Here is a 25009-nt window from a genome sequence, read left to right as displayed (position 1 = left end):
CTTCCGGCCTCCAGAACTATGAGAAATAAATTCCTTTTGTATAAGCCACTCAGGCTACGGGAATTTGTTTTAACCATACAAACAGAATGACACAATGGCAACAATCAGAAAGCATTAAAGTCCTATTTTTTCGTCTTATATGTCTCCTTTAAAACCCAGATTTTAAAAAGAAAATGTTCACTCATGATTATAAAAGCCACAAGATGTCTCATGTTTTCTGCTTTTTCTTCCCTTTGATTGAAAATAAGGTAAGTGTGGTGGCACAATCTACAATCCCAGCTATGTGGGAGGCTGAGGCAGAAGGATGGCAAGATTGAGGCCAGTCGTGACAAGTTAGTGAGACTCTTTCTCAAAATAAAATTGAAAAATGGGCTGGGGATATAACTCAGTGGTAGAGCACTTGTCTAGCATGTGAAAGGCCCTGGGTTCAATCCCCAGTACCACTAAAAAAAAAAAAAAAAAAAAAAAAAAAAGAAAACAAGTACTGTGGCACCACATACCATGTGGAACCACATACCATGTTAGAAAAATAAGACCCATCCCTGCCCAGATGCTCTGGGTCTCTGAGAGCAGATGAGAGGAATGATTTCTAGATGAAATCTGAATGATTTCTAGATGAAAATGCTGTGTAAATTGTTGCTACATCGTATTTATTTAGGGAATAACAACAAGGGGGAAGAAAAGCCTGCACATGTTCAGTACAGACACAATTTGTTTTTCTAACATTTTCAATATGATGGTTGAATGCATGGTGCAGACCCATGGATACAGAGGGCTGTCCGTATTCTAGACACACTCCCAAGGAGAGACCCAGCAGTGTGACAAGCAGTCAAATGCACATACCTCCTCTAGCTCAGCTGAATAATTCAGGATTTGTTCCATTTGAAGATCATCAAAACCAAACTTGGATTTGAGATCAGACTGGACTTTCTGTGGATCCCACACCATATTCTGCAGGGACAGTTGATAAACTGACTCTATAAAACAATCAACAAGTTATACTGTCGGTAATTTTAATATTTTGATGTGTCTAAAGTAATTCAGAAAATAATGTCATTTTATGAAGACAGAATACCATTTGGGGATCAAACAGGAACAATGCACAAAAGCTAAAAGAGTCGTTCTCCTTATACAAAGGAGATAGGTTCCAAGATTCCCAGTGGATACCTAAACCATACATAATAATGAATCCTGAATATACTGGTTTTTTCATACTCATACATAATAAAGTTTAATTTATAAATCAGACACAGTAAGAGATTATAAATAATAAAAAAGTAGAACAATAACAACATGCTATAATAAAATTGCCAGCATCACCACTCTTTGCTTTGAGGCCATTATTAACTATGATAAGGGCTACTTGAACTCAAGCACTGTGATACCATAACAGTCAGTCTGCTAACTAAGACCGCTAAACTAAACAACTGATGGTTAGGCAATATATACAGTGTGGATACACTGGAAAAAGTAACAACTCACATCCAGAAAAAAACGAAGTGGAATGGTATGAGATTTCATCTCATTACTCAGAATGTTATATAATTTAAAACTTACAAATTATTTATTGCTAGAACCTTCTATTTAACATTTTTTGGACTGAAGTTGATCATGGATAACTGAAAGTACAGAAAATGAAATCATAGATATGGGAAGACTATTGTACTTGATGCTATAGAGAGTACGGTGAGATTTCACACACTCTGACATAAATGGTTACAAAATTTCTGAAGTAATTTGAAAACATATTTCAAAAGCTTGATAAAATTCAATCATTCAACCCAACAATTGCAATTCTAAAATACTATCTCAAGAAATCTAATCAGATGACTGAACAAAAATTAATGTTCAACAGCATTATTGTGTGGGTTTCTGGCTAATTAAATATTAAAAATCAGTTAAGCATCTAGCATCAGGGAAAAGAATAATTTACAGTACACTTCTAACATAAAACACAATGGAAATCTTAAAACTATATTTCTAACAGTTATTTAAATTCATGGGATTAAGTTCCTCTAACTAAGGTAACCAAGGTATAAAACACAAAAGCTACTCAACCCAGCAACACCTAAAATCTAAGTCCAAAACTTCCAAGGTTTGATGAGATCTCAAAGGAACATATCCCAGCAATTACAAACACAAAATTGTTTGGTGAAGGACAGAGATGCATCAATAAAGGAAAACAATGACCGCAGAGTAGAAGTATGGTATCTTTTTCAGGTAAAGCTTCAAGGAGGAGATTTGAAGGATGAGTTAGAGTCCATCAATGAGACCAGGGAGCATTTTGAGGCAAAGAGAGCAGTGCGTGATGTGCAGTTCCCTGCCAAGAGTGCTCAACATTAGGCACTTCTGGGGTACAGTGGACAGCAACAGAAGGTGGTCCTGAAAGAGAGCTCAGGCCAGATTTTAAAAATGGCCAAAAGAATGAGATCTGAGTTATAGAAAGATACTCCTGGGGCAAGTGTATCTTTCAGATGAACCTTACATATGACCTACACACATCCTCCTGCATTCTTTCAGATGAACCTTCATCTGAAAACCTAGTAACTAGGTCATTTCGGATCATGATTCCACATCCTTCCACTGATCACTCCATGTGACAGCCATGGTAAAACCATGTTCACATGTATGATCAGACATGGTCATGACATTTAAAAAAGGAGTGGTGGAGTTAAAGTTAAAGGGGACTTCAGGGAGGTTTTGAAAACAGGGTGGATCCCAGGAATCCAAGACTCCTGGCTTTCAATCTGATTGTCTTCCCATGACATCATCCGGGTGGAAAAAAAGATTGGTTTCTGAGATTAAAACTAGCATCCATTGCATGTTGAAGAGATGCCGAGCCCTAGGCTAAGCATTTCCCATGCCAGATCTGAGTTGCCAACCAATAGCACGAACATGGATACTTCCTCCAAGAGGGAAGGAAGCAGACAGTCACTTAAGTCACACCTTTAAATTAAGCCAGAATTCACACCCAAGCTGGTTCCCGAGCTAAAATTGTAATTATTATCTCTACTGCTCTCAGAGTATATTAGAATTGTTCATGGGGTTCCAAAAAGGAGAGAAAAGAATTGTGGCATCAGACTCTGATTAGCTATAAAAACAAACTTCCTAACAAAGTGAAAGACAATCTTGATTCCAAATTGTGTGGCTAAACAGCAGGGTGCTCAAAATACGTGAATTAAAATTTTCAATGAATGACATGTTTGTGAATTAAAAGTTTCAATGAATGACGTGTTTTGACCAGGAGCCCAAAGCTACTGTGATGACCCATCCTTATTCCTTCACACATCATAATCTGTTCATCAGACAGAAAGGATTTTGGGGGGCAGACAAGAAAAATGAAAACAATTTTTAGTGGCTTCTAGAAGTATGCCTTTGCAATAGTAATTTCTTAGCTTTGACTCACTGGCAAATGGATAGAAAATTGCTTATTTTAATTACATTCTTAGCAGTGATTACATTTCCAATTGTAGGGTAAATTGATTGTTATAATTTTAAGGATGTACAAAAACCTGAGCCTCCAAATGAGTTTGTTAAAATTGAGGTCACTGAGATTTCAATGAGGTGTTTTACACGTTTCCCACCCCAGCTCTGGGTGCTGTTCTGAACATAAGAAATAGTACTTCCTGCTGCAACTAAATTAAAGTTGAAATCCAGTTAATTGATAATATCATAGTTTCCCTTCTACAGAGCACTGAAAGAAACCCTTCTACTCTATGGGGGACTCCCTGTGCTGGGTCACAAGAGCAGGTGAAATCTGAAGTTATGGAAGGGATCGTGTTTCATTATTCCATGCAGCAGGAGAAATCTGGCTGGGTCTGTAGACATGTCTGGGTAATCATCACATCATGCAGCTCAGGAGACAGGGCTTTTGAAAGAAAGAGGCCAGTAGAAAACTTGATCCCGGGCACTTGATCCCCACACCCTGCAACATGGCTTGCCTGCCTTTAATCAACCCCTCACACCTGCCCCAGGAGTATCTTTCTATAACTCAGACCTCATTCTTTTGGCCATTTTTAAAATCTGGCCTGGGCTCTCTTTCAGGACCATCTTTGGTTGCTGTCCACTGTACCCCAGAAACGTCTTGACAGGAACACTCTTGACAGGGCCCTGCACATCATGCACTACTCTCTTTGCCTAGAAATGCTCCCTGGTCTCATTGATGGATTCTAACTCATCCTTCAAATCTCCTCCTTGAAGCTTTACCTGAAAAAGTTACCAGACTTCTACTCTGTGGTCATTATTTTTCCTTTATTGATGCATCTCTCTCTTTCACCAAACATGACTTCCCCAGAGCAAGAACTATTTTCTTTTACAGCTTTTTATTCCCACTCTTTGAGGTAGTGTTTGATCCATAGAAAGTCTTTGGTAAGTGTCTACTGAATAAGAGAATTAATAAATAAGTGAAGGGATAGATGAATGACAGACGGATAGATGAATGACAGACAGATAGATGAACAGACAATGGATGGATGGACAGATGTGTTGGTGAACTGGTGAGTAAATTGGTGGGTGGGAGTGAGAGGACTGATGCATAGGTGAGCAGATGACAGATGGGTGAGTGATTGGATGGATGTGTGGGAAGAGGGAGATACCAATAAACAAATGGATGGGTGGATGATACCCAACTTCATTGTTTTCTCATTGCATGTATTTTCCCTAGAAAAAGATGCAAAGAGAATAGCAGTTAACAATTTGAAAAATAATGTCCTAGGTCAAGAGAAAAGTTAGTCATGTATAATTCAGTAGTTATACCTGCTGGCATGTGCAAAGCCCTTGGTTTCATCCACAGAACTTCAAAACAAAGAAAGGGCCGGGGGGGGGGGGGGGTGGGGGGGGGGGGGTGGCGGGAGGAAGGGAGGGAGGAAGGAAGGAGCTAGACAATTCCATTCCCTTCCCTGTGGAAGCTCTGTTTATTCAATTAGTGGACTTTTTAAGTCCACATCAACTGGTTTTTCTTACTAGGGTTACTGTTTTCCAAATGTTTATTCCCAATAGGATTTTAGAAAGAGGAACGGTTGAAATCCCAGAACCAGTGATTGGTATAATCTTCCAAGATATTAGGTCAAAGAATTTTAAATTGAATTATTTTTAATTATAAATATTTTCATTAGAAATGACTACAGAATTTCAGCAGAAGTTAAAAGTCAAATCAGTTTTGAGTTCCAAGTTTTCATTCTACTTCTATCTTTTATTAAAGCAAACGATTCTTTTCTTCATTTAATTGAAACATTTAATTAAATTAAAACTTGTAATTAAAACATTTCTCCAAACAGCATTTTAACTCTATGTTGATTGTCAATCAGTAATGAGACATTTTAAAAGACAGCAATAGCCCTAAGGTGCCCATACCAGTGAACGATACTCCATTTTGCTGCAGAAATGTCAGCATCGAGATGGTCACATTCAGTACAAGTTCAGAAACCTGAGAGAAAGTCTGGTTGAGTGGTAGCCAGTCTAAATCTTCCAGAGATGTTAAGGAACTAGAACCAGAACAAAGCCACAGCAGTCTGAGCCATTGGTGAGTCAAACAAGCAGAATCCATCCCAGATTTACTTACATTCTACCAACTGGGCCCTCACCCTGTTGCACCATGTGTCTGGACTATTTATATGTCAGCATTCCTCAAAGCTTTAACATGATCCTAATTCCTCAGGCTAAAGACTTAGCCTGAGAGGTAAATCCATCTCCTGAATACTTAAGAATTTTGGCCTTTGATAGACCTTGGGTTTCGGGTGGCTCTCCCATGGGTGCTGTCTTACATTTAGCCTTGGGTCTTCCTGCCCGACTAGGACAGCTGACCAAGCCACACAGGGCACTAGTGCTATTATCTCAGAGGAGCAAATGAAGATTCATCCAGGCTGCTTCAGGTTCAGATCATCAGTCTAACACTTAGAAAGCAGCCGAATTGGAAGGTCACATACCCCAACCTTCCACTCTGCTTTAGCCAATGGATCTGAGAGTGTCCAGTCAATCAGTGGGTTTCAAACTATTTCGCAGAATGAGGAGCTTTGGGGAGAGAGGGAGTTCATGTGTATATGGGGTTCAATTTTTTTGAGATATCAATATTTTATTTTATAAATAATGAAATCTGTAGGTCAGAAAATACACTCAACTGAAGTAGGGGTGCATTTACATTTTAACAACTCAAGACCAACACAACCATTCATTGTGGTTCTAAACAGGTAAATTTCCTGTAGTTTCTCATTAAGGAGACTCTCTCATGGCCTCCTTGTGTGTTGAAGAGAATCCCAAGGCTACAAAATACATGACTGAAAACCGGTACTCTTTCTATGAATGCAGACATTCTTGATTTTGTGCCACCGAAGTATAGAAATTAAATTTATGTTGAAGCTGATATGGTTCAACAACTGCCATTAATATCTTCTAATTTCAACCTTTTTCCTCTCTCAAAACAACCTGGCGGTTTTCATCATCCACTGATAATATATTCAAGGCTAGCGAGAATAAAAAGGTAGGGATACCAACTATGTTAAAATATTTAAGCTAACAAACTGTCAAAATAAATGTGTTTCCTTTTCCTACAATGACAAATATGTCTTCATAAAAACCTAAAAAGTCATGTTCAAATTTACAATTTTCTGATTCTGAGAGTTGTGCTCCAGAATGTGGGGTTTAGGGAACACCTACCCTGGGCCCTCAACTCATTCTGTACCTTAAGGGACCTCAGTGCAGGACTGTGGATATTATATCCTGCAGAGCCAAGACCCACCCCACACCCCACCCCCAGCCCCCGACACTCCTGCCAATGGCTGCAGCTGCCCTGGTTCACCCCTGAGCCTAAGGATGTAACCGCACTGGTAAAACCTGCCCTCAGAAGGAGGCACCAGGGAAGACGCCCGCCCAGGCTCTGGTCTCTGGAGTAGAGAATTCCAGGATGAAAGGGTGTTGGAGGAGTGAGCTTTTTGGACACAGTCCCCAAACCATAGGGTCCAAGACAGGGCTCCCCTTGTACTCTGATCTAAGGCAATGTGAGTTGTTCCCACCAACTGCAAATGAAAGAGCTAAAAGTTAAAACTTGAAAAAAAAAGAACATGAACTTTTACTAATAAAACGCCATGTTCATACAATTTGGCAAAATAATTTAATTTTAAAAACCACACTGATTAAAAACTGGGAAACCAACTCTAGGAAGAGGTTTTCCCAAAGGCACCCCTGTGGATAACATGGGGTCAGGTCCATTGCAGAAGACCAGTGCCCAACTCACTGGATTCTAAAGAGAAGGAACTGAATTTATCAGATCTTCAGGATATTATTGACAACTATAGTATAATTTATTAGTCAAAATTACTATGTTTATGTTGCTTGTCTAATGGTAAAAATGTGGAAAACAACCTAAAGTCTAATGCTAACATTATTATTTATGGTATAGAATACCTCAGCAAATAGAATATTATGCAGTCATTAAAAATATTTATTTTAGGACCAAAGGACCCCATGGAAATGTTCCTAAGGTAATATGAAGCTTTCTAAATTGGGGAGCATGTGAACAACATCACTGCAGTAATGCAAGCTATGTTTATAGACAGAAGGGGACAGAAGTAGAGGTGTAGGGGGGCTCTAGGTGTTTCAGAGCACCATTACCATGAGCATTTTTCTTTTTCAAACAGTTTCTCAATGATTGTATATTTATTTATCCATTAAAAATGAGGGAGATACTCTCTACTGTTGTGCATATCTAAAAAGAGCAATTAAAAATTTAAAATAAAATTACTTAAAGATAAAAAAAATCAGGAGGAAAAACCAACACCTATACTTTTATATTTTCTTTTTTACTTACTTCAAAACTGCCTGGAGAAAGTGGACCATGACAGGCAGGATGTCTTCCACATGAACATGGTTTTCACGTAGTCTTGGCAATGAAAGTAAAAAATCCCAGAGATAAGGCTGCTGGTGGAGGCTTTCCAATTTTGAAATTACCTCCTCTGTTTTATTGAGGTCCATCTGATAGGAAGAAACACCGGAAATTTTCCTTTTTAGTTTTATTTATCAGCTAAACAAGAGAGAAAGTGCAAGAAATGTAGGTAGGACATCTGTAGGAAGAGACTCCTACAGGCTTAATATGTCACTCTGTTGAACAGAATTTGTTTTTGTTTTTTATTTGTTCATTTTAGATATACATGACAGTAGAATGTATTTTGACATATTATACATACATGGAGCATAACTTCCCATTCTTGTGGATATACATGATGAGAAATTACACTGTTGTAAATTCATATATGATCATAGAAAAGTTATGCATGATTCATTCCACTTTTTCCCTATTGCCATCCCCCCTCCTTTCCTTCCAAACCCATTGTCTAATCTAATGAACTTCTATTCCCCTCCTCCCAAATTGTTCATTAGCATCTGCATATCAGAGAGAACATTTGGCCTTTGGTTTTTTGGGTTTGGCTTATTTCACTTAGCATGATAGTCTCCAGTTCCATCCATTTACCAACAAATGCCATAATTTCATTTCTTCTCCGTGGTTGAGTAATATATTCCATTGTGTATATGTACCACATTTTCTTCATCCGTTTATCTGTTGAAGGACACTTAGGTTGGTTTCATTGTTTGGCTATTGTAAATTGAGCTGCTATAAACATTAATGTGGCTGTGTCACTATAATATGCTGATTTTAAGTCATTTGGGTATAAACCAAGGAGTGGAATAACTGGGTCAAATGGTTGTTCCATTCCAAGTTTTCTGAAGAATCTCCATACTGCTTTCCAGAGTGGTTGTACCTATTTGCAGTCCCATCAGCAATGTATGAGTGCACATTTCCCCTACACCCTCCCAACATTTATTGTTACTTATCCTCTTGATAATTATCATTCTGACTTGAGTGAGATGAAATCTCAGTGTAGTTTTCATTTGCATTTCTCTAATTGCTAATGATGTGCAACATTTTTTCATATATTTGTTGATTTATCTATTGTATTTTATCTTCTGTGAAGTGTCTATTCACTTCTTTTGCCCATTTATCAATAGGGTTATTGTCTTTTGGTGTTAAGTTTTTTGAGTTCTTTATATATCCTGGAGATTAAGGCTCTATCTGAGGTGCAGCTGGTAAAGATTTTTCTCCCATTCTGTAGGTCCTCTCTTTGTGTTCTTGATTGTTTCCTTTGCTATGAAGAAGCCTTTAGTTTGATACCATCCCATTTATTCCTTCTTGATTTTACTTGTGCTTTAGGTGTCTTGTTGAGGAATTCAGTTCCTAAGCCGACATGATGGAGAGTAGGGCCTACTTTTTCTTCCATAGGCTCAGGGTCTCTGGTCTAATACCTATGTCCTTGATGCACTTTGAGATGAGTTTGGGGAAGGTGAGAGAGGGGTTTAATTACATTTTGCTACATATGGATTTCCAGTTCTCCCAGCACCATTGTTGAAGAGGCTACCTTTTCTCCCACGTATGTTCATGGCGCCTTTGTCTGGTGTGGGATAACTGTATTCATGTGGGTTTGTCTTGGACAGATGTTAGTCATTCTGGTTGGGTGTTTTTAAATATGGACACACAAGTTTGAAATCCACTCAAAAATATAAAATCAGAAAAGTCTACAATTTAAAATAACTGCAGACTCTCAAAAGGGAAAAAAAGGAGACAATGAATCAGGGAAGGATGAAAAGGAGAAAGCAAAGGAAGAAGAGAAGGATGGATGGACGGAAGGAGGAAGAAGAAAAACAGCAATGAAGGGAAGAGGGAGGTGGACCAGGTGGCAGGTGGGGGGAGCAGAAGGGCTCTGATCCCAGGTGACCTGAGTCGGGGACGTCCGGAGGTGGGTCACTCTGGAGTGTCTGCTCCCCTGCCCCAACCTTGCTTCAGAAGACTAGATGCAGAAAGCCAACACTCAGCATGTGCTTGTCAAGGAACGCTGAGAGCAATAATCAGGGCCTCCAAGAACTGTCCACTTTAGCTGAGGATAAATGAGGCCCTTGGTGGGTTGTGAAAGGGCACCCCCCAGCTTTCACCCAGGCCTCTCTGCCCCCTGCTGCACACTGCCTTGAGTAGCCCATACCCATGTCCCCTCCTCAACCCTCCCAACAACTCCAGTCATGTTTTCCTTCTGGTCACTTCACCAGAGCCTTTCTTGTCAGCGTCACCAACAGTCTCCATGCTGCTACTTCCAGGGGTCACTTCTCCATCCGCTTCCTACGTGATCAACAGCAGAGTTGAGGCTGATCATTTCCACCTCCCTGAAAAGGGTTTCCCTGGCTTCCAGGACATCCACCTCATCTTCCCCTGCTGGGCTGAAACCCCATCTCAGATGCAAGTGCTCAGAGCTCCGTCCTCTTCCTCTTCTCCCTCTGTACCTTCTGCCTCCTCAGCATTTAAAAGTCACCTTTGCACCAACATCTTCCAGATTCATGTATCCAACCAGACTCTTCACCTCTGCTCCAAACTGGTATCACATCACCCACAGCCTCCTTGACAGTGTCACTTGGGTGTCTCATTAACTTGCCCAAATTAAGTCTCCTGATTTCCCCATCTCCTTCTTCTCCCCACCCCACCACCAGGAAAAACAGTTCCAATCTTTCCCCATTTCAATCAATGGCCACTACATATTTCCAATAAGAGTCACTCTTGACTCTTCTGTGATAACTTATATTCATCAGAGGAGTCTATTGGTTCAACCTTCAAATTGTATCAAGAATCCCACCACATGCCACCCCCTCTGTCAGTAACCACATGACTGTGCTAGGCCTCCATCACCTACTCTAGCCATGAGTGCATCGATTTCCTAACTGGCCTCCTGATTACACTGTGATCACCATCCTTCTATGCTCAATTGAATGTCCAAAAAGATTCCTGTAAACATAATTTATGTATCATCATTCCTCTGCTCAGAATATTTGAATGACCATTTCACTCCAAATGAAACTATATATCACAATTAGAAACTAAATATCATAACCAGAATTCTGCAACAGAAAAGTTACCTAGAATTGTCTCCCTTTAACAAACAGAACTGCTTTCCTGTGGCCACTCTTCCTCAGCTCGTTGTAGACAGGGCCTGAGAGTCTGCACATCACAATTGTGCTACAACTATGATGCCGTTCTCTGCTTTTCACACCTGACATGACAGAATCGTTACCCAGGCACCATATTAATTATTAAGTGACTCTGCTAAGGAGGCTATCAACATTTACTTACCCTACTTAAGGATATTAAAAGTATCCGTCATTAGAAATGAGACTTTATTTTTATTTCTTTTGCATTATACGACAAATTGTCAGAACAACTACTGGGACAAAGGATATCAAATAACTTTTTCAAAAATCATTGTGTCAATTTTTTTTCACCACAAGGCATACATGATTCCTATCAATGGGCTACAATAACACAAGCACTGGATATCAAAATTCCTTTAAAATGCTAATTTAATCATTGAAATGGTGCTTTATTCTATTTTTAAGTTATTCGGTTACTTGTAAGTCACCCCCATTGAAAACTTGTGTTGTAAGTGAAGGCCCTGGTGCTTAGAGTCAAAGGTTGCATGGCAGGCACATAAACCATGGCCTAAGTTTGACTTTGGATTGGCTCTGATCCATCTTACTAAGCAATTCTGTGGACCTGCATCACCTGCTGGCCTCAACTCAGCAACTGCTTCTCACTGACCTTATTTTAGAAAATTAAATTAAAATTAAATCTCATCTTTCAATCCATTCTTGGAGTGACTTTGGCTTTCTCAAAATCCAGCTCCTACACAATAATAACTGAAAATCAAATCCTTTTTAAAAAAGTAGTGTCTAATATACAAATTAAATTTAAAAACCATTGTCAACCATACATCTCGGGACACTCAATTTTAAACTTTTTGTTAAGATACTTACTGTTAAAAAACTGGATCCATAAGAAGGACCTACAATAGAGCAAATTTTAGAGATTTCAGTTCAGTCATTAACCCAAAAAACATTTGCCAAGTTACCACTACAGTTTTCAAGTCAAAGGAAGTATCAGAGCCCTGGCTCCCAAATGGTGACACCCAGATAGAAGAATAAAGCTGAAGAAAGTCATCACTGATGATCTCCAAATCCCATAGATATTAAGTAATTTCTTGGGGGAAAAATTTTTTTAACTGGTAAACCAAATTTTGAAAATTTTTCAAAAGGTTTCTAATTCCAGCGGGCATTGCGAACATTCAAGACAGGACAAGGACCATGAAGGGAAAACAGAGGAAAAACAAAGAAAGGACAAAGATAAAAGGGAAACAAAACATGAAATTATGATTTTCAGATGTTTTTAATTACATAGACTATGGGAAATGGCTCAAATGCTAGCTAGTTGAAAATAGACTTCATCTCAAAAATAAAAAATCAGTTCTTTCTTCAAGAACATGTGAAAAGCCTCATTTAGGAAAAAAAATCTACAGGCTAGGGGTGTAGCTCAGGGGTACAGAGCTTGCCTACCATGTGTGAGGCACTGGGTTCAATCCTCAGCACCACATAAAAAATAAATAAAATAAAAGTATTGTGTCCTTCTACAACTAAAAATATTTTTAAAGAAACAAATTCTATAAAAGCTGAATGATCTTATAACAGAGCCTATTATAAGAAACTCCATCATTCAGTGTCCGAAGTCTTTTGTGAAGCACTTTGGGTTCATCATGAAATCAGCTTTGGGAGGCCATGACCCCCCCTGTCCTATTCCACCCAGGACAAAGGTGACATTTTCTTTCTTTTTTTCTCTCTTTTTTTTAAATATTTTATTTTTACCAGTGCTGAGGATCCAACCCAGTGCCTCATGCATGCTAGGCAAGTGCTCATCCTCTGAGCCACAACCCCAGCCCCCAAAGGTGACATTTTCTTAAAAATAATAATGAATGCTACATTCTCTGAAGAGCTCATTCTTCATTTTTCTGCAAAACTCTTGACTCCATTTATTTGTATATACTCCATGAAGAACATATATATGCATACGTGAGCATATATATTATATATATATATATATATATATATATATATACACATAGATATATATGTATATATCTATATATATATATATATATATATATATATATATAGAGAGAGAGAGAGAGAGAGAGAGAGAGAGAGAGAGAGAGAGGACAGAGGGGTAGCTCAGTGGTACAGTGCTTGCCTCCTATGCATGAAGCCCTGGGCTTAATCTCTAGCAACACAGAAAGAAAAAATAAACAACAAACAAAAAATAATTTTGAGTTGGGTACTTAAGGTTGCCAGATTTACCAAATAAAAACACATACAATATTCAATTTGAAGTACAGACTTTTTAAAATGAATGTCTGTTTAATGATATGTATATAGCATTTGGGACACAAAAATATTTTAAAAACTATCTGTTCGTCAAAATTAAATTTTGATTCTCTGTCCTATATGGTGTCTGGCAGACATGGGTTCAGTAGGATTAAAGTGGGGGTCGTCGGGCGGGCAGAGTTGATCACTGCGCAACCCCCTTCAATAAAGCTTGCAGCCCCTGATGACTAGGGCGTGTGAAGACAGGCCCTGAGGCTGCCCTCTTAGAGGCCCACACTTCATTTGTGAGAGCCTCTAAGATCTATACCCATTCTAATTCCATCACAGGTTTATAAATAAGAGTCGAAGCCTCTTATAATGTGGATATTTTTCACAATGAAAAGATATTACTCTCATTTACAAAATAATCTACCCTAATAATTCGAAAGATTGACAATCAAAGCTAGCTAATCACCCAAGGCCAGAACTGAACTGTTAGTGATCCTGTCCACAGGGGGGAGGAAAGCAATCCGAGGGATCTGTCTGCATGTTGGGAGAGGGTGCAGACAGGTCTTAAAGATAGGATGAGGAAGCAGAAAAGGGAAGACAACAGAAGAAACATGAGAAGGGAGTGGAGAGGGGGTACCTGTGGAGCCTACGCTGATGGGAGGCTGCCCCTCCGGAGGTAAGGTAGTTTCAGCTCTGTGCAATGTGCCTCCCTCCCGCAAGGGAGAAGCATCTTCCCGACCCTCCACAACTGGCCGCGGGGCCGACGACGTTGGCCACCAAAGGGCGCACCTTTCCCCAAGACCCACAGGCAGAGCCCGCTCAGTAAGGATTTCACCCCTCTCTTCCTAAGCAGAGCCCAGGTAGGCAGTATCCGTCTCAAGAGGTTTACTTGCCTGGTGTCTTTGATCTTTCTTTCCAAAGTTTCTGTAAGTTTTTTGCTTTGTCCACCGTTTCACAAATGTCCTCGGCCAGGTCCTGCATTTCTTTTAAAAAGGCCAAGCCATTCACCTTCCTGTGGTCAGCTACAGTTTGTAACCTGGAAAAACTTTAAATAAAGAGAACATGTGGGGCTGGGGTTGTGGCTCTGCGGAAGAGCGCCTTTCTAGCACCGGCAAGGCCCTAGGTTCGATCCTCAGCATCACATAAAAATAAATAAATTAAATAAAGATATTGTGTCCAACTACAACTAAAACATAAGCATTTTTTAAGAGAGAGAGAGATGGGTAGAAGGAAACTTCCTCAACTTGATAAAGAACAGCTAGAAAGAAAGAAAGAAAGAAAGAAAGAAAGAAAGAAAGAAAGAAAGAAAAACTTCCAGCTGTCATCACATTTGCTGGTAAGAACCTGAAGGCTTTACCACAAAGATCAGGAGCAAGGCAAACTAGTCCCTCTCGCCACTCCTTTTGACACTGTACTAAAGTCCTAGCTAAAGCAATGAGCCAAGAAAAGGAAATAAAAGGTAAACCAATTGAGGAAGAAGAAATAACACTGTCATTGTTCTCAAATGACATAATAGTCTATGTAGAAAATCCAAAAGAACTGAAAAAGAAAAAATTTAAAAACCTGGAACTAAAAAGACACTATAGCAAGGTTGTAAAATGCAATGATAAAACACTAATCATGTTCCTATGTGCAAGCAATGAACAAGTGGAATTGGAAATTAGAAGAGCCCTCTGGCTGCAGGATAAGCATTTCAGGAGTACGAGGGTGGAAAATTGCCAATTAAAAAAGGTGGTTTTGAAGAAAGAGAGGAGTAGAGAGTTTCAAGAACCATTTGGGATGTGGACTGAAGACCTGTCATGAATTGTTTGAATTGTATTAGACTTGCCTTTTGTTTTTTTCAATATCTGATGCTTTGACATCTTGAGGACTTCTGTCCCTGAGGGACACCCTTCCCAGGGCTACTTAATTCCTAGAGATTATACACAACACAGACAGTCACTTCCATGTCTGAGCACCTCCCCCACCCCACCCCAACTATAACAAGGGGACATTACAGAGAGACATTCAAGGAAGACTTGCAGAATACTGGTAGGAATAGCTAGTGAGTGGTGGCTTCTCCTCATGGTTGGGGGAAGTACACACTCTGGTTTGCAATAACACTCAGGAAGAGGAGCCAAAGAGCCCTTTTTATGTGAATCTGGGATTCAGAGGGCAAGGGCTTCAGTGCACGGAATATTTAATAATTTTATCTGTTTTTCTATTAAAGGTGTTTACTGTCTTCTTCGTTTTTGTGCATGATTTATGTTTTAAAGAGTAACTTTTAATCATTTTGTAAGAAGTATTTCCCCCAGTGTACTTGTTTTTATTTTAATTTCGTGTAGAGCCATGTTACTCCTGAAAAATAGGAGATGTACAATGTTTTAAAATTTATTTTCAGCAGGGCGCAGTGGCACATGTCGGTAATCCCAGCAGCTTGAGAGACTGAGGCAGGAGGAGCTCAAATTCAAAGCCAGCCTCAGCAATGGTGAGGTGCTAAGCAACTCAGTGAGACCCTGTCTCTAAATAAAATACAAAATAGAGCTGGGATGTGGCTCAGTAGCCAAGTGCCCTGAGTTCAAAAAAGTAAAGATGAGCAAATGTCCAGCCTCAGCAGGGGGTGGGGAGGGGGGAGGGAGTAAGGGTCCAGGGGGTCTTGAAGGAGGAATGGCATCAGCGAAAGAAAGAAGAAGAAATTATATGAAGTGCAATTCTAAGAGAATAGTTAAATATATAACAGCAAATGTTTTTGAAAGGATCTTCTTTCCCCTTTAAAAATAGGGTTCCTGGAAATGTCTTCCTGCTGTGATGTTCAGAGTGAGTGACCACCTGGAAACCTGTTAAAATCACTGACTCTAGGGTCTCCTCTCTGCAGTTGCCACTCACTGGGGCCAGCTGCTCTCCCATGAGTATATAACCCAAACCTCCCTGCAAGTCCATCATAGACCATTCACAGATTAATCTAACATCATAGGAAAATGCGAACTTTAATTCTGACTAGAAAATGAGAACATCGCTACATTTTACTTAACTTTGCAAATGTCATGCATAGAAATAAATGTGATATACTAGTAAACAAGGGAAAAGATTCTTATGACCTTGGAAATCAGGACTGTGCACCTGTTTGCATCTAATCTCTAGGAATTTCATTTTAATCAGTAAAACTACTGATTTGAAATCAAGTAGCAAATCACATCACAAGTTGCTGAAAACTTGTTAAAGTTACAAGTATCCAATTAAATTAGAATATCCAAAAAAGGAAAAAAAACACATAAAATTGAGGAGAATAGTTCCTGATCATAGAACCTTCTATATATTTTCAATTTCATGTCCTTACAAATGAGAGAAGATTCAAAGTGGATTAACAGTCATCAACATAGAAATCTACCATGAAAAAATAACATTGCTTATATCACGAAGAATTAGAATAAAATCCCTTCCACAAACATTGTCATATAATCCTCATGACCTATCATAAAGTCTGAGCAAGTTCAACAAATATGTATTGAAGAATAAAATAAATTCAGTGCCTTTTGGGACACATCCCTTTTTAGAGAAGAAGACCTAAATGTGTTTGATAAAAGCAACCAGACTGTGAGCAGCAAACCAAGTCCAGGCCACAGAGATCACATCCTGCCCCAGGAGGCTGCTGTGCCTCATGGAAATCTCACCTTTCAAAGTGTGACCTTCCACTTGAGTGGGTCAGAATTACAAAATCACAAGAAGAAATTACTTGCTACTTCTCTGTAGAGGCCTTGTATTAAAGGCTAAGAGTGACCTCTGAAAGCCATAACTGTTGATTCATGCTTCCATTTCTCACCCAAACATAGGCCTTTCCTGGGAAACCACCCAATTATCAGATTATAGAGATGCATGTAATTCAAGATGAGTTTCCCCTATAATAATGAGCAGACTTTATGTTCTTTTTCTTATCGTTATTTCAAAAGGACCTCAGTGTGTTCTTAAGACTGGATTACAAATTACTACCAGCATGAGAATTGTTTATAACAGAAAAAAATACTTAGAAAATCCTGGATTAAATGTTGATGAGAGAAGTTCCTGAGCACCAGAGAAATCCAGCACTGCAACAGGACCCAAGGCGGAGCCATTTCTTCCTAAGTCCAGTTCCTTACTTAGACTTCTATTAGGTAATGCTTGACTTTGCCAGGTAGGCACGAAGTTGTAAAGGAAAGAAGTGAGAATGAAGAATGCAGGAGAAGGCCACTTGGCAGAAATGACCAAACTTTCTCAGACCTCAGACTTAACATCAAGAATCACCCCTCAAAGGCCCAAGGGCCAAAGGTCACACCTAGATGCATCCACATAATTCCACAAGGGACCTGAGGATGCCCACTGTGGGAAGGGCCTCGGAAATGATGATAAGGCCAGTCCCTCCATTTGTAGATTTGGAAACTGAGATCCAGTGAGAGACCCCCAGTAGTCAAATTACTGTGCAAACAATTTTACCCTTGGAAAATCATGTTTAAGATAAAATCATGATATTGTCCACCTAGCAGGGTTGGTGAAAGCATCTCTGTAAATTAGAATGTGGGCGAGTAGCACTGCAACAAGGACCTTGAGGCTGCTGCTGCTAAAGAATATTGACTCTTCACTTGGGCCTGCAAATGTAAAAAAAAAAAAAATCCATTTTACAGTTGTCTGTTTGGCTCTAATTCCAGGAACATTTGCTCTGATTCTCACCTTGAGTTGCAGGAACAACAGCTCTGATTGATAAACATGTTGTAATGAATCAAAACTGCCCCCAGAAAATTTTCTTATCACCTCCCAGAAGTCCCCACCTGACCAATTCTGAGATGATGACCAACCAGACCACAGTTTGGCCAAGACTGCTTAACTATGCACCCTTCTGCTGCCCTTGTGTATTTAATCTGGAAGCTCATGTCAGTACCCCCCAAGACAGGGAATCCCTGATCTTCTTTGTCCAGTATAGCTATGCAGGTTGGCATTCCTTTACTGCTTTTCATGATTCCTCTTTCCATTTAAGTTTTAGGGTTAAGTGACCAGATCAGATTTGATGGGACCCCCCAGAGTTGGTCTTCTGACCTATGACTCCAGTAACATCAGTAGTATAATTAATGCAGATATGAGATGCAGTCTCACATAAGAGCTACAAAGACAAATCAGCTATGGAAGCAGCAGGATTTTTCTCTCTTACAACTTTTACTAATTTTTACTTATTAATTTCTGAATAGAAAAGTTCTTATTGAATTAGAATTATTTCTAAGACAACCAGATCCACAGGCAGAAATAATTTTTATAAGAATTCTGCTTTGGGATATTTCTGTTCCCTCTCATCAAAGCCAGTGAGGAAATCTTTGAGTGGAACTCTTGCCAGAGGAGGGCTTTCCAGGGAATGTAGGACCCCGACCCTGGTCATCCACCTTTAACTCAGGGCAGGGGTTCACACAGGAAACCTTGGAGGATGAAGTTTTTTTCAAAATCTGTAATCAGCCCAGGACTAAAAGGAGAAGTGAAGTTGAGAAACGCTCATCTGAGGAAGGAAAAAAAAAGAAAGCAAGAATTCTTCTTTGGGGCTTTCTTTAGGTCTATTAAAAATAAATAAATCATATAGATATCTCCAAACGCTAGACCAAAAACAATGGCTCTAAGTACTAAATGGTGTGTCATAGAAGAAAATAAAAATGGAGTAATAGTATTAGTTCAGGGCCCTTAAAAGAGAACCAGGAGGCCATTGCTGGTCCACATGTAAATCAACTTTCTTAGAATTGGGCTGTAGACATACCCACAGATGAGCAGAGGTGAACTTTTTTGTTTGTTTGTTTGTTGTTTGTTGTTTTTGTAGTACTGACTATACCCCCAGCCCTTACTATTTTTTATTTTGAAACAGGGTTTCCATAAGTTGCCCATCTTTGACTCAAACTTGTGATCCTCCCTCCTCAGCCTCCTGAGTAGCTAGGATTATAGGCAAACTGACCTTTGGACTGGGCCAAACCCTACTTTCCTGGACATCATCAACCTCTGCTGACCTTCTGTATGACAACCCCCTTCCCCAGGCTACTCAGAGACAGTCAGCTCACAGTCCTTTTCTTAAAATGTAGTTTCATCAGCACTGGTCTTAATTTCTGACTAATGAGTAATGTAACCACCACTACTCATTAATAAATACACACACACACACACACACACACACACAGATGCATGCATGTAAAATGGATGAAAACTGATAAGGCCTGTAATCTACCCACCAGTATTGTACCACTATCTATTCCATTTTTTTATATTGTGCAATGTCATTATTTCAGTTATCTGCTTGGAGGGTGTTATGGTTTGTATGTGAGGTGTCCCCCAAAAGCTCATGCTTAAGACAATGGGAAAGGATTCTGAGGGGAAGTGATTAGGTTGTGAGAGCCTTAAACTAATCAGTGAATCCCTAATGGGATTAACAGAGTGGTAACTGGTGGCAGGTGGGATGGGCTAGAGGAGGCGGGTCACTGGGGGCATGGCTTTGGGGTATATATTTGTATCTGGCAAGTGGAGACCACTCTCTCTGCTCTCTGATCATGATGTGAGCTGCTTCCCTCCACCATACTTTTCTGCCATGAACACTGAGATATGTCCTATATGTCAGAATGGCAGAAATCCAGAAGTTCAACACTATCTTCTATTGGCTTTATTTGGGAAAGAGATATCCTCATATTTTAGAAAAGGGAATGCAGGTTATCACAATTCCATAGAGGGTCATTTGGAGAACACCAACAAAATCAAAGGTTTTATTTAGTTCTTGATCTGCAATTCTACTTCTAGGAATACTCCTACCAATAACAATGTACTAGTATGAATCATCATAAACCATTAGAATAATGTACAGTTAGTAAGTCAATAGTAGAGAAAAAATGGAAATAACGTGAAACGCTTGATTTGCATAAGCAAGACAATAAAACAAGAAAATGGGAGTATAAAAGAGATGGCACAAGTAGAAATTAAGTAGCAATTCTTAAATCCAGTATATTAACTATTAGTGACCTAAAGATAAGGCAAACATTATCAGGTTATGCTATTTTTAAATATAAAGCACATATAGCTGAAAAGTAAGTAGATAATAAAAAATCATGTAAATTCTAACCAAAAGAAAATCCCCTGACTATATAAATATAAATATGAGTAGACTTCAAAGCAAGGAATATAGCCAGGAATAAAGAGCTTAAATATGATCATATAATATGTATTACATGTTATACAGTATGTTGCATATGTAACAAAACCTATTATAACCATTATGTTGTGTGCATACTCAACAGTATACATGAATTTGCCTGTTTTTCTGTCATTGTAGGTGAGTCAATGAAGAAAATATGCATGCATGTACATCAGCTCTTCAGAGTATATGAAGCCAAAACTAATAGAATTAAAACAATAAAAGAAAATGACATTTGTGATTGGAGATTTCAATTCCTTTCTCAGCAATTTATAAAGCACATAGACAGAAAATCAGTAAGATATAGATGACTTACACAGCATTCCACCCAATGACAGCAGAAAGCAGTCTCTTCAGATACACATTAGATACTCATCAAAGGAGTCCACAAGCCAGGGCCAGAAAACAAGCCTAGACAAACTGTAACAAGCCAAAATCACCTGGGATGTACCCTTACCACAGTAGAATTAAATACAAGTCAATAACAAGGATTTCAGGAAATTTTTAAGATACTTAGAAGTCAAACATCTGACCTACAAATACAATCCATGGGTCAACAATGAAAACACAGTGAAAAATCAGTTAAGTTTTTGGAATTAATGTGCATGAAAACACAACATTTCAAAATTTGTGAGATGCAAAGCAGTGTTTAGAGAGGAATATACACCTTTGGGAGTTTGTATTAGAAAGGCTCCACAATAAATAGTTTAATTTAAATAAGGTAGACACAGAAGAACACAATAAATCCCAAGGAAAGGAGATAAAAGACATCTGGATAAGAAAGGAAAATTTTTAAATAACAGTTTCACATGAGATATATATATATATATATATATATATATATATATATATATATATATATATATATATATAATCATGTACATACAAAACCTGAAGGACATATTTAAAAACTACTAAAAATAATTACTCATATTTTTGAAAAATCTAAAAATAAACCAAAAAAACCATGAAATATTTAGGAATATATTTCATGAAACATGTATAACACTGAAAACTACAAAGACATTCCTGAGAGAAGTTCAAGAAAACTTAAATAGACATTGCTTTTTTGCAGTACTGGAGAAATGGTGGATAAAGCCAGAGGGCGCTCTACCACTGAGCTACATCTCCAGACCTTTTGATTTTTTGAGACAGGGTCTTGCAAAAATACTGAAGCTGGCCTCAAAATTGCAATCTCCCTGTCCCAGTTTCCTGAATCACTGGGACTACAGGCATATGCCACTGCACCCAGAGACAAACACGTCCCACTCATGGATTAGAAAATTTGGTGTCGATGGTAATTCCCTTCCCACTAACCTATAGACTAAAATGTAAGCCCCTGGGACAACATATCACTTTACACTCACCTGCATAGCTATAAGCCAAAAACCAGAAGTATAAATATTGGTGAGAATATAGAGAAATTAAACCTCATTCACTGCCAGTGAGAAGGAGTCACTTTGAAAAACCATCTGACAATTTTTAAAAATATTAAACAGAGGCTAGACAACCTAACGTGCATCAAAACACAAATAAAAGCACACTTATGCACAAAAACTCATACATGAATATTCTGCCATTTCTTACAATAGCCAAAAAAGAGGAAAGAACTCAAATATCATCAATGGATAATAGATAGATTCATCAGTATAAAAAAAGAATGCAGTATTGACAGATGCTACATCACTGATGAACATTTTGCTCAATGAAAGAAGCCAATGGTCAAAACATTTAAAAAATAAGTTTAACAATTTTTACAAATATGAAATGTTCCTAGAGAGACAGAAAGTAGATTAGGGAAAGCCCAGCACTAAGGGGAGGGAAGATTGGGGGAAACAGAGAATGAATGCTAAGGGATATAGATTTTTCTTTTGGGGGTGATGAAAATTTTCTAAAATTGATTGTGATGATTAAATTCATCTATGCACAATTCTGAATATGCCAAAAACTATTGGATTTCACACTTTAAATGGGTCAATTATGGTATTGTAAATTAAATCCCAAAAAGACTTTTTTTCTGGAAATATTATCTCCATAGAAATCTTAGCTGACTTTCTTGGTACAAATTAACAAGCTGATTTTTTAATTTATATGGAAAGCCAAAGGACATAAAAAGCCAACATAATTGTGAAAAGAAGCAAAGTTGAGGGATTTATATTAGCTGATTTATGCTACCTGATATTAAGACTTTCTCTGAAGCTATAGTTACTGAGGATTTTAATCTAGGGAGAATGGAATCACAAAGATCAATGAAATAGGGGAGTCCAAAAAGAGATCTTCACACTGTCATCAGATCCACTAATTTCCACCACACACACAAATGTATTTTGCTGAGACAGGATCATCATTAAAACAATCGTACCAGAACTGCATATCTATATGTAAGGAGAATAAACACCAATATTTACTTCATACCATAAGCTAAATAAATGCAAAATGAATTGTATATACAGCAAAAACAAAAGTTAAACTTCTAAATGTTCTTAAAGAAAATGTAAGAGAAAAATCTTAATGATTTTCTGTTGGGCAAATATTTATTTAATAGAGAAAATACAAAAAAAACTAGAAAGAGCCTTTGCTCTTCAAAGGATAGGTCAGAAATTTGAAGAAAATATTTATGATACATATCTGATAAAAGACTATATCCAGAATAAGTAAAGAACTCTGAGAATTCAACATAATCAAAAATAAAATATTAATGGTGAGATTTGAATAGACACTTCACACACAAAAATTCAAATGGTCAGCAGCTACATGAAAAAATGCTCAAGAACATTCATGATCAAGAAAATGCAAATAAAAACTACAATTAAATAAAATTATACAATCACATAATGACTAAAATTAAATAAATTAGCACAATATCAGCATCAGCAAGGATGTAGAACAATGAGATCTTTCCTACTGGGGATTGAACCCAGTGTCTTGTGCATGTTGGGCAAGTACTCTACCACTCAGCTACTTGAGCTCTTATATATTGATATTGTCAGTGTAAAACTGTACTTTTGAAAATAGGGTAGAAACTTATTATAGAGCTAAAAGTACATCCAAACCATTCTACTCCTAGCTATTTTCCAGGAAAAAAAATTAAAGTATCTGTTAACACAAAGATTTTTTTAATGCTCATAGCACCTTTCCTTGTATTTATTTATAAATGGACAAACTGGAAATAACCCAAATTGTCCAGAGATGTGTGGTCAATGGATAAAGAAAGTGAGGCATGTCCAAACAATGGAATGCTACTTTAGCAATTTAAAAAGGAATGAATTACATTTTGCTGGCTGAAAAAAACAAACTCCAAAGTCATGTCTTTTATATGAATTTCTAGAAAAGGCCAATCAGACCTAGATAACAGAAAGCAAACACGTTGTTGCTTGAAACTGGGAAAGAAAGTGAAGCTGGAGTAGGTTCAGTGGGGATGGAGCACAGAAGAATTGGGGGAAATAGTAGAATCGCTTTGAATTGCTTTACATCTTGATCATGATGGTGGTTACACAGGTGCATAGATGGTCAAAACTCATCAAAATATATTCTTAAAAGCATAAAGTAACTAGGAAAATAAATAACAAAAGATAGGCCTGATCTTCATGGGGGGATAAACCCATATTGAAAGACATGAAGAAAAAGTAAATTAAATGATATATTAAGATCATATGATTCAATACTCTACTAAGAATCGATTTCCCCAGCTTTCCACTAATTTACTGAAAGGGGCTTGGAAATAAACCCTGGGACCATTGAAAATGACCGTTTCTCAGTGCAGAGGTCAATGTGGATCATCATGAGGAAGCAACTGACCAGCTCAGGAGCTATCTGCATATATTAGAGGAAGGACCTTGACTATGGGAAGTCTGGGAGGACTGGGACAATAGAAAAAGAAAAGTGGAGGACTCCATGGAAGACCCTGAGATACGTGAGGGGAGATACTGATCACTGTAGAAAGGGGTTCCAAGGGGGAGGGATGGGGCAAGAAGTCCTCCTCATCCTGTCTCCAATATCAGTGCTTCTCCATGTCAGCAAAATCTTTTGGAAACAAGAATCAACCAACCTAAGTGCCCTTCAACCGATGAATGGATAAAGAAAATGTATATGTATGCACAATGATTTATTACTCAGCCATAGAAAAGAATGACATTATGACTTTTGCTGGTAAATGGATGAAACTGGAGACATTCGTGAAATAAGCCAAACCTTAAAAACCAAGGGCTGAATGTTCTCTCTGATATGTGGGTGCTAACACACAACAAGGGCAGGGAGAATAGAAGGTCATTGCATTAGACAAAGGGGAATGAAGGGAATGGAGGGGGATGGAAATAGGAAAGACAGTAGAATGAATTAAACTTTCCTATGTTCATATATGACATACCACCAGTGAAACTTCACATCATGTACCACCTCAAGAATGGGCTCCTAACTAGAATAAATTATACTCCATGTATGTATAATATGTCAAAATATACTCTACTGCCATGTGTATCTAAAAACAACAACAAAAAGAAACAAGGATCAAATTCTAGCTGCTTTGGATAGAGGAAGGAAGGTTCAGCTCCTTGGAAAGAAGCTGGACTTTGGGCCCAAGAATATTACAGAGACTAATAAGATTTGGAAGACACTCTAAAAGAGTATCTG

At 38.3% G+C, this 25009-nt stretch overlaps 1 protein-coding gene across 1 annotated transcript in view; it reads right to left on the bottom strand.

Annotated features, from left to right (window-relative positions):
* Abca13 (ATP binding cassette subfamily A member 13) overlaps window positions 1-25009 on the bottom strand; it is a 437088-nt gene that overhangs the window by 386952 nt on the left and 25127 nt on the right. The window contains exons 4-8 of the mRNA XM_071608614.1: window positions 14118-14269; window positions 11839-11867; window positions 7802-7965; window positions 5353-5483; window positions 844-977 (exon numbers count right to left, since the gene is read on the bottom strand). Of these exons, the coding sequence (XP_071464715.1) occupies window positions 844-977; window positions 5353-5483; window positions 7802-7965; window positions 11839-11867; window positions 14118-14269 (610 nt within the window). The remainder of the gene's footprint in view (window positions 1-843; window positions 978-5352; window positions 5484-7801; window positions 7966-11838; window positions 11868-14117; window positions 14270-25009) is intronic.

This window comes from Marmota flaviventris, chromosome 1 (genome assembly GCF_047511675.1).
Source record: "Marmota flaviventris isolate mMarFla1 chromosome 1, mMarFla1.hap1, whole genome shotgun sequence".
Taxonomy (NCBI): Eukaryota; Metazoa; Chordata; class Mammalia; order Rodentia; family Sciuridae; genus Marmota; species Marmota flaviventris.
The sequence above is the reverse complement of the archived record's forward strand: the minus strand, read 5'-3'. Positions and strand labels throughout refer to the sequence as shown.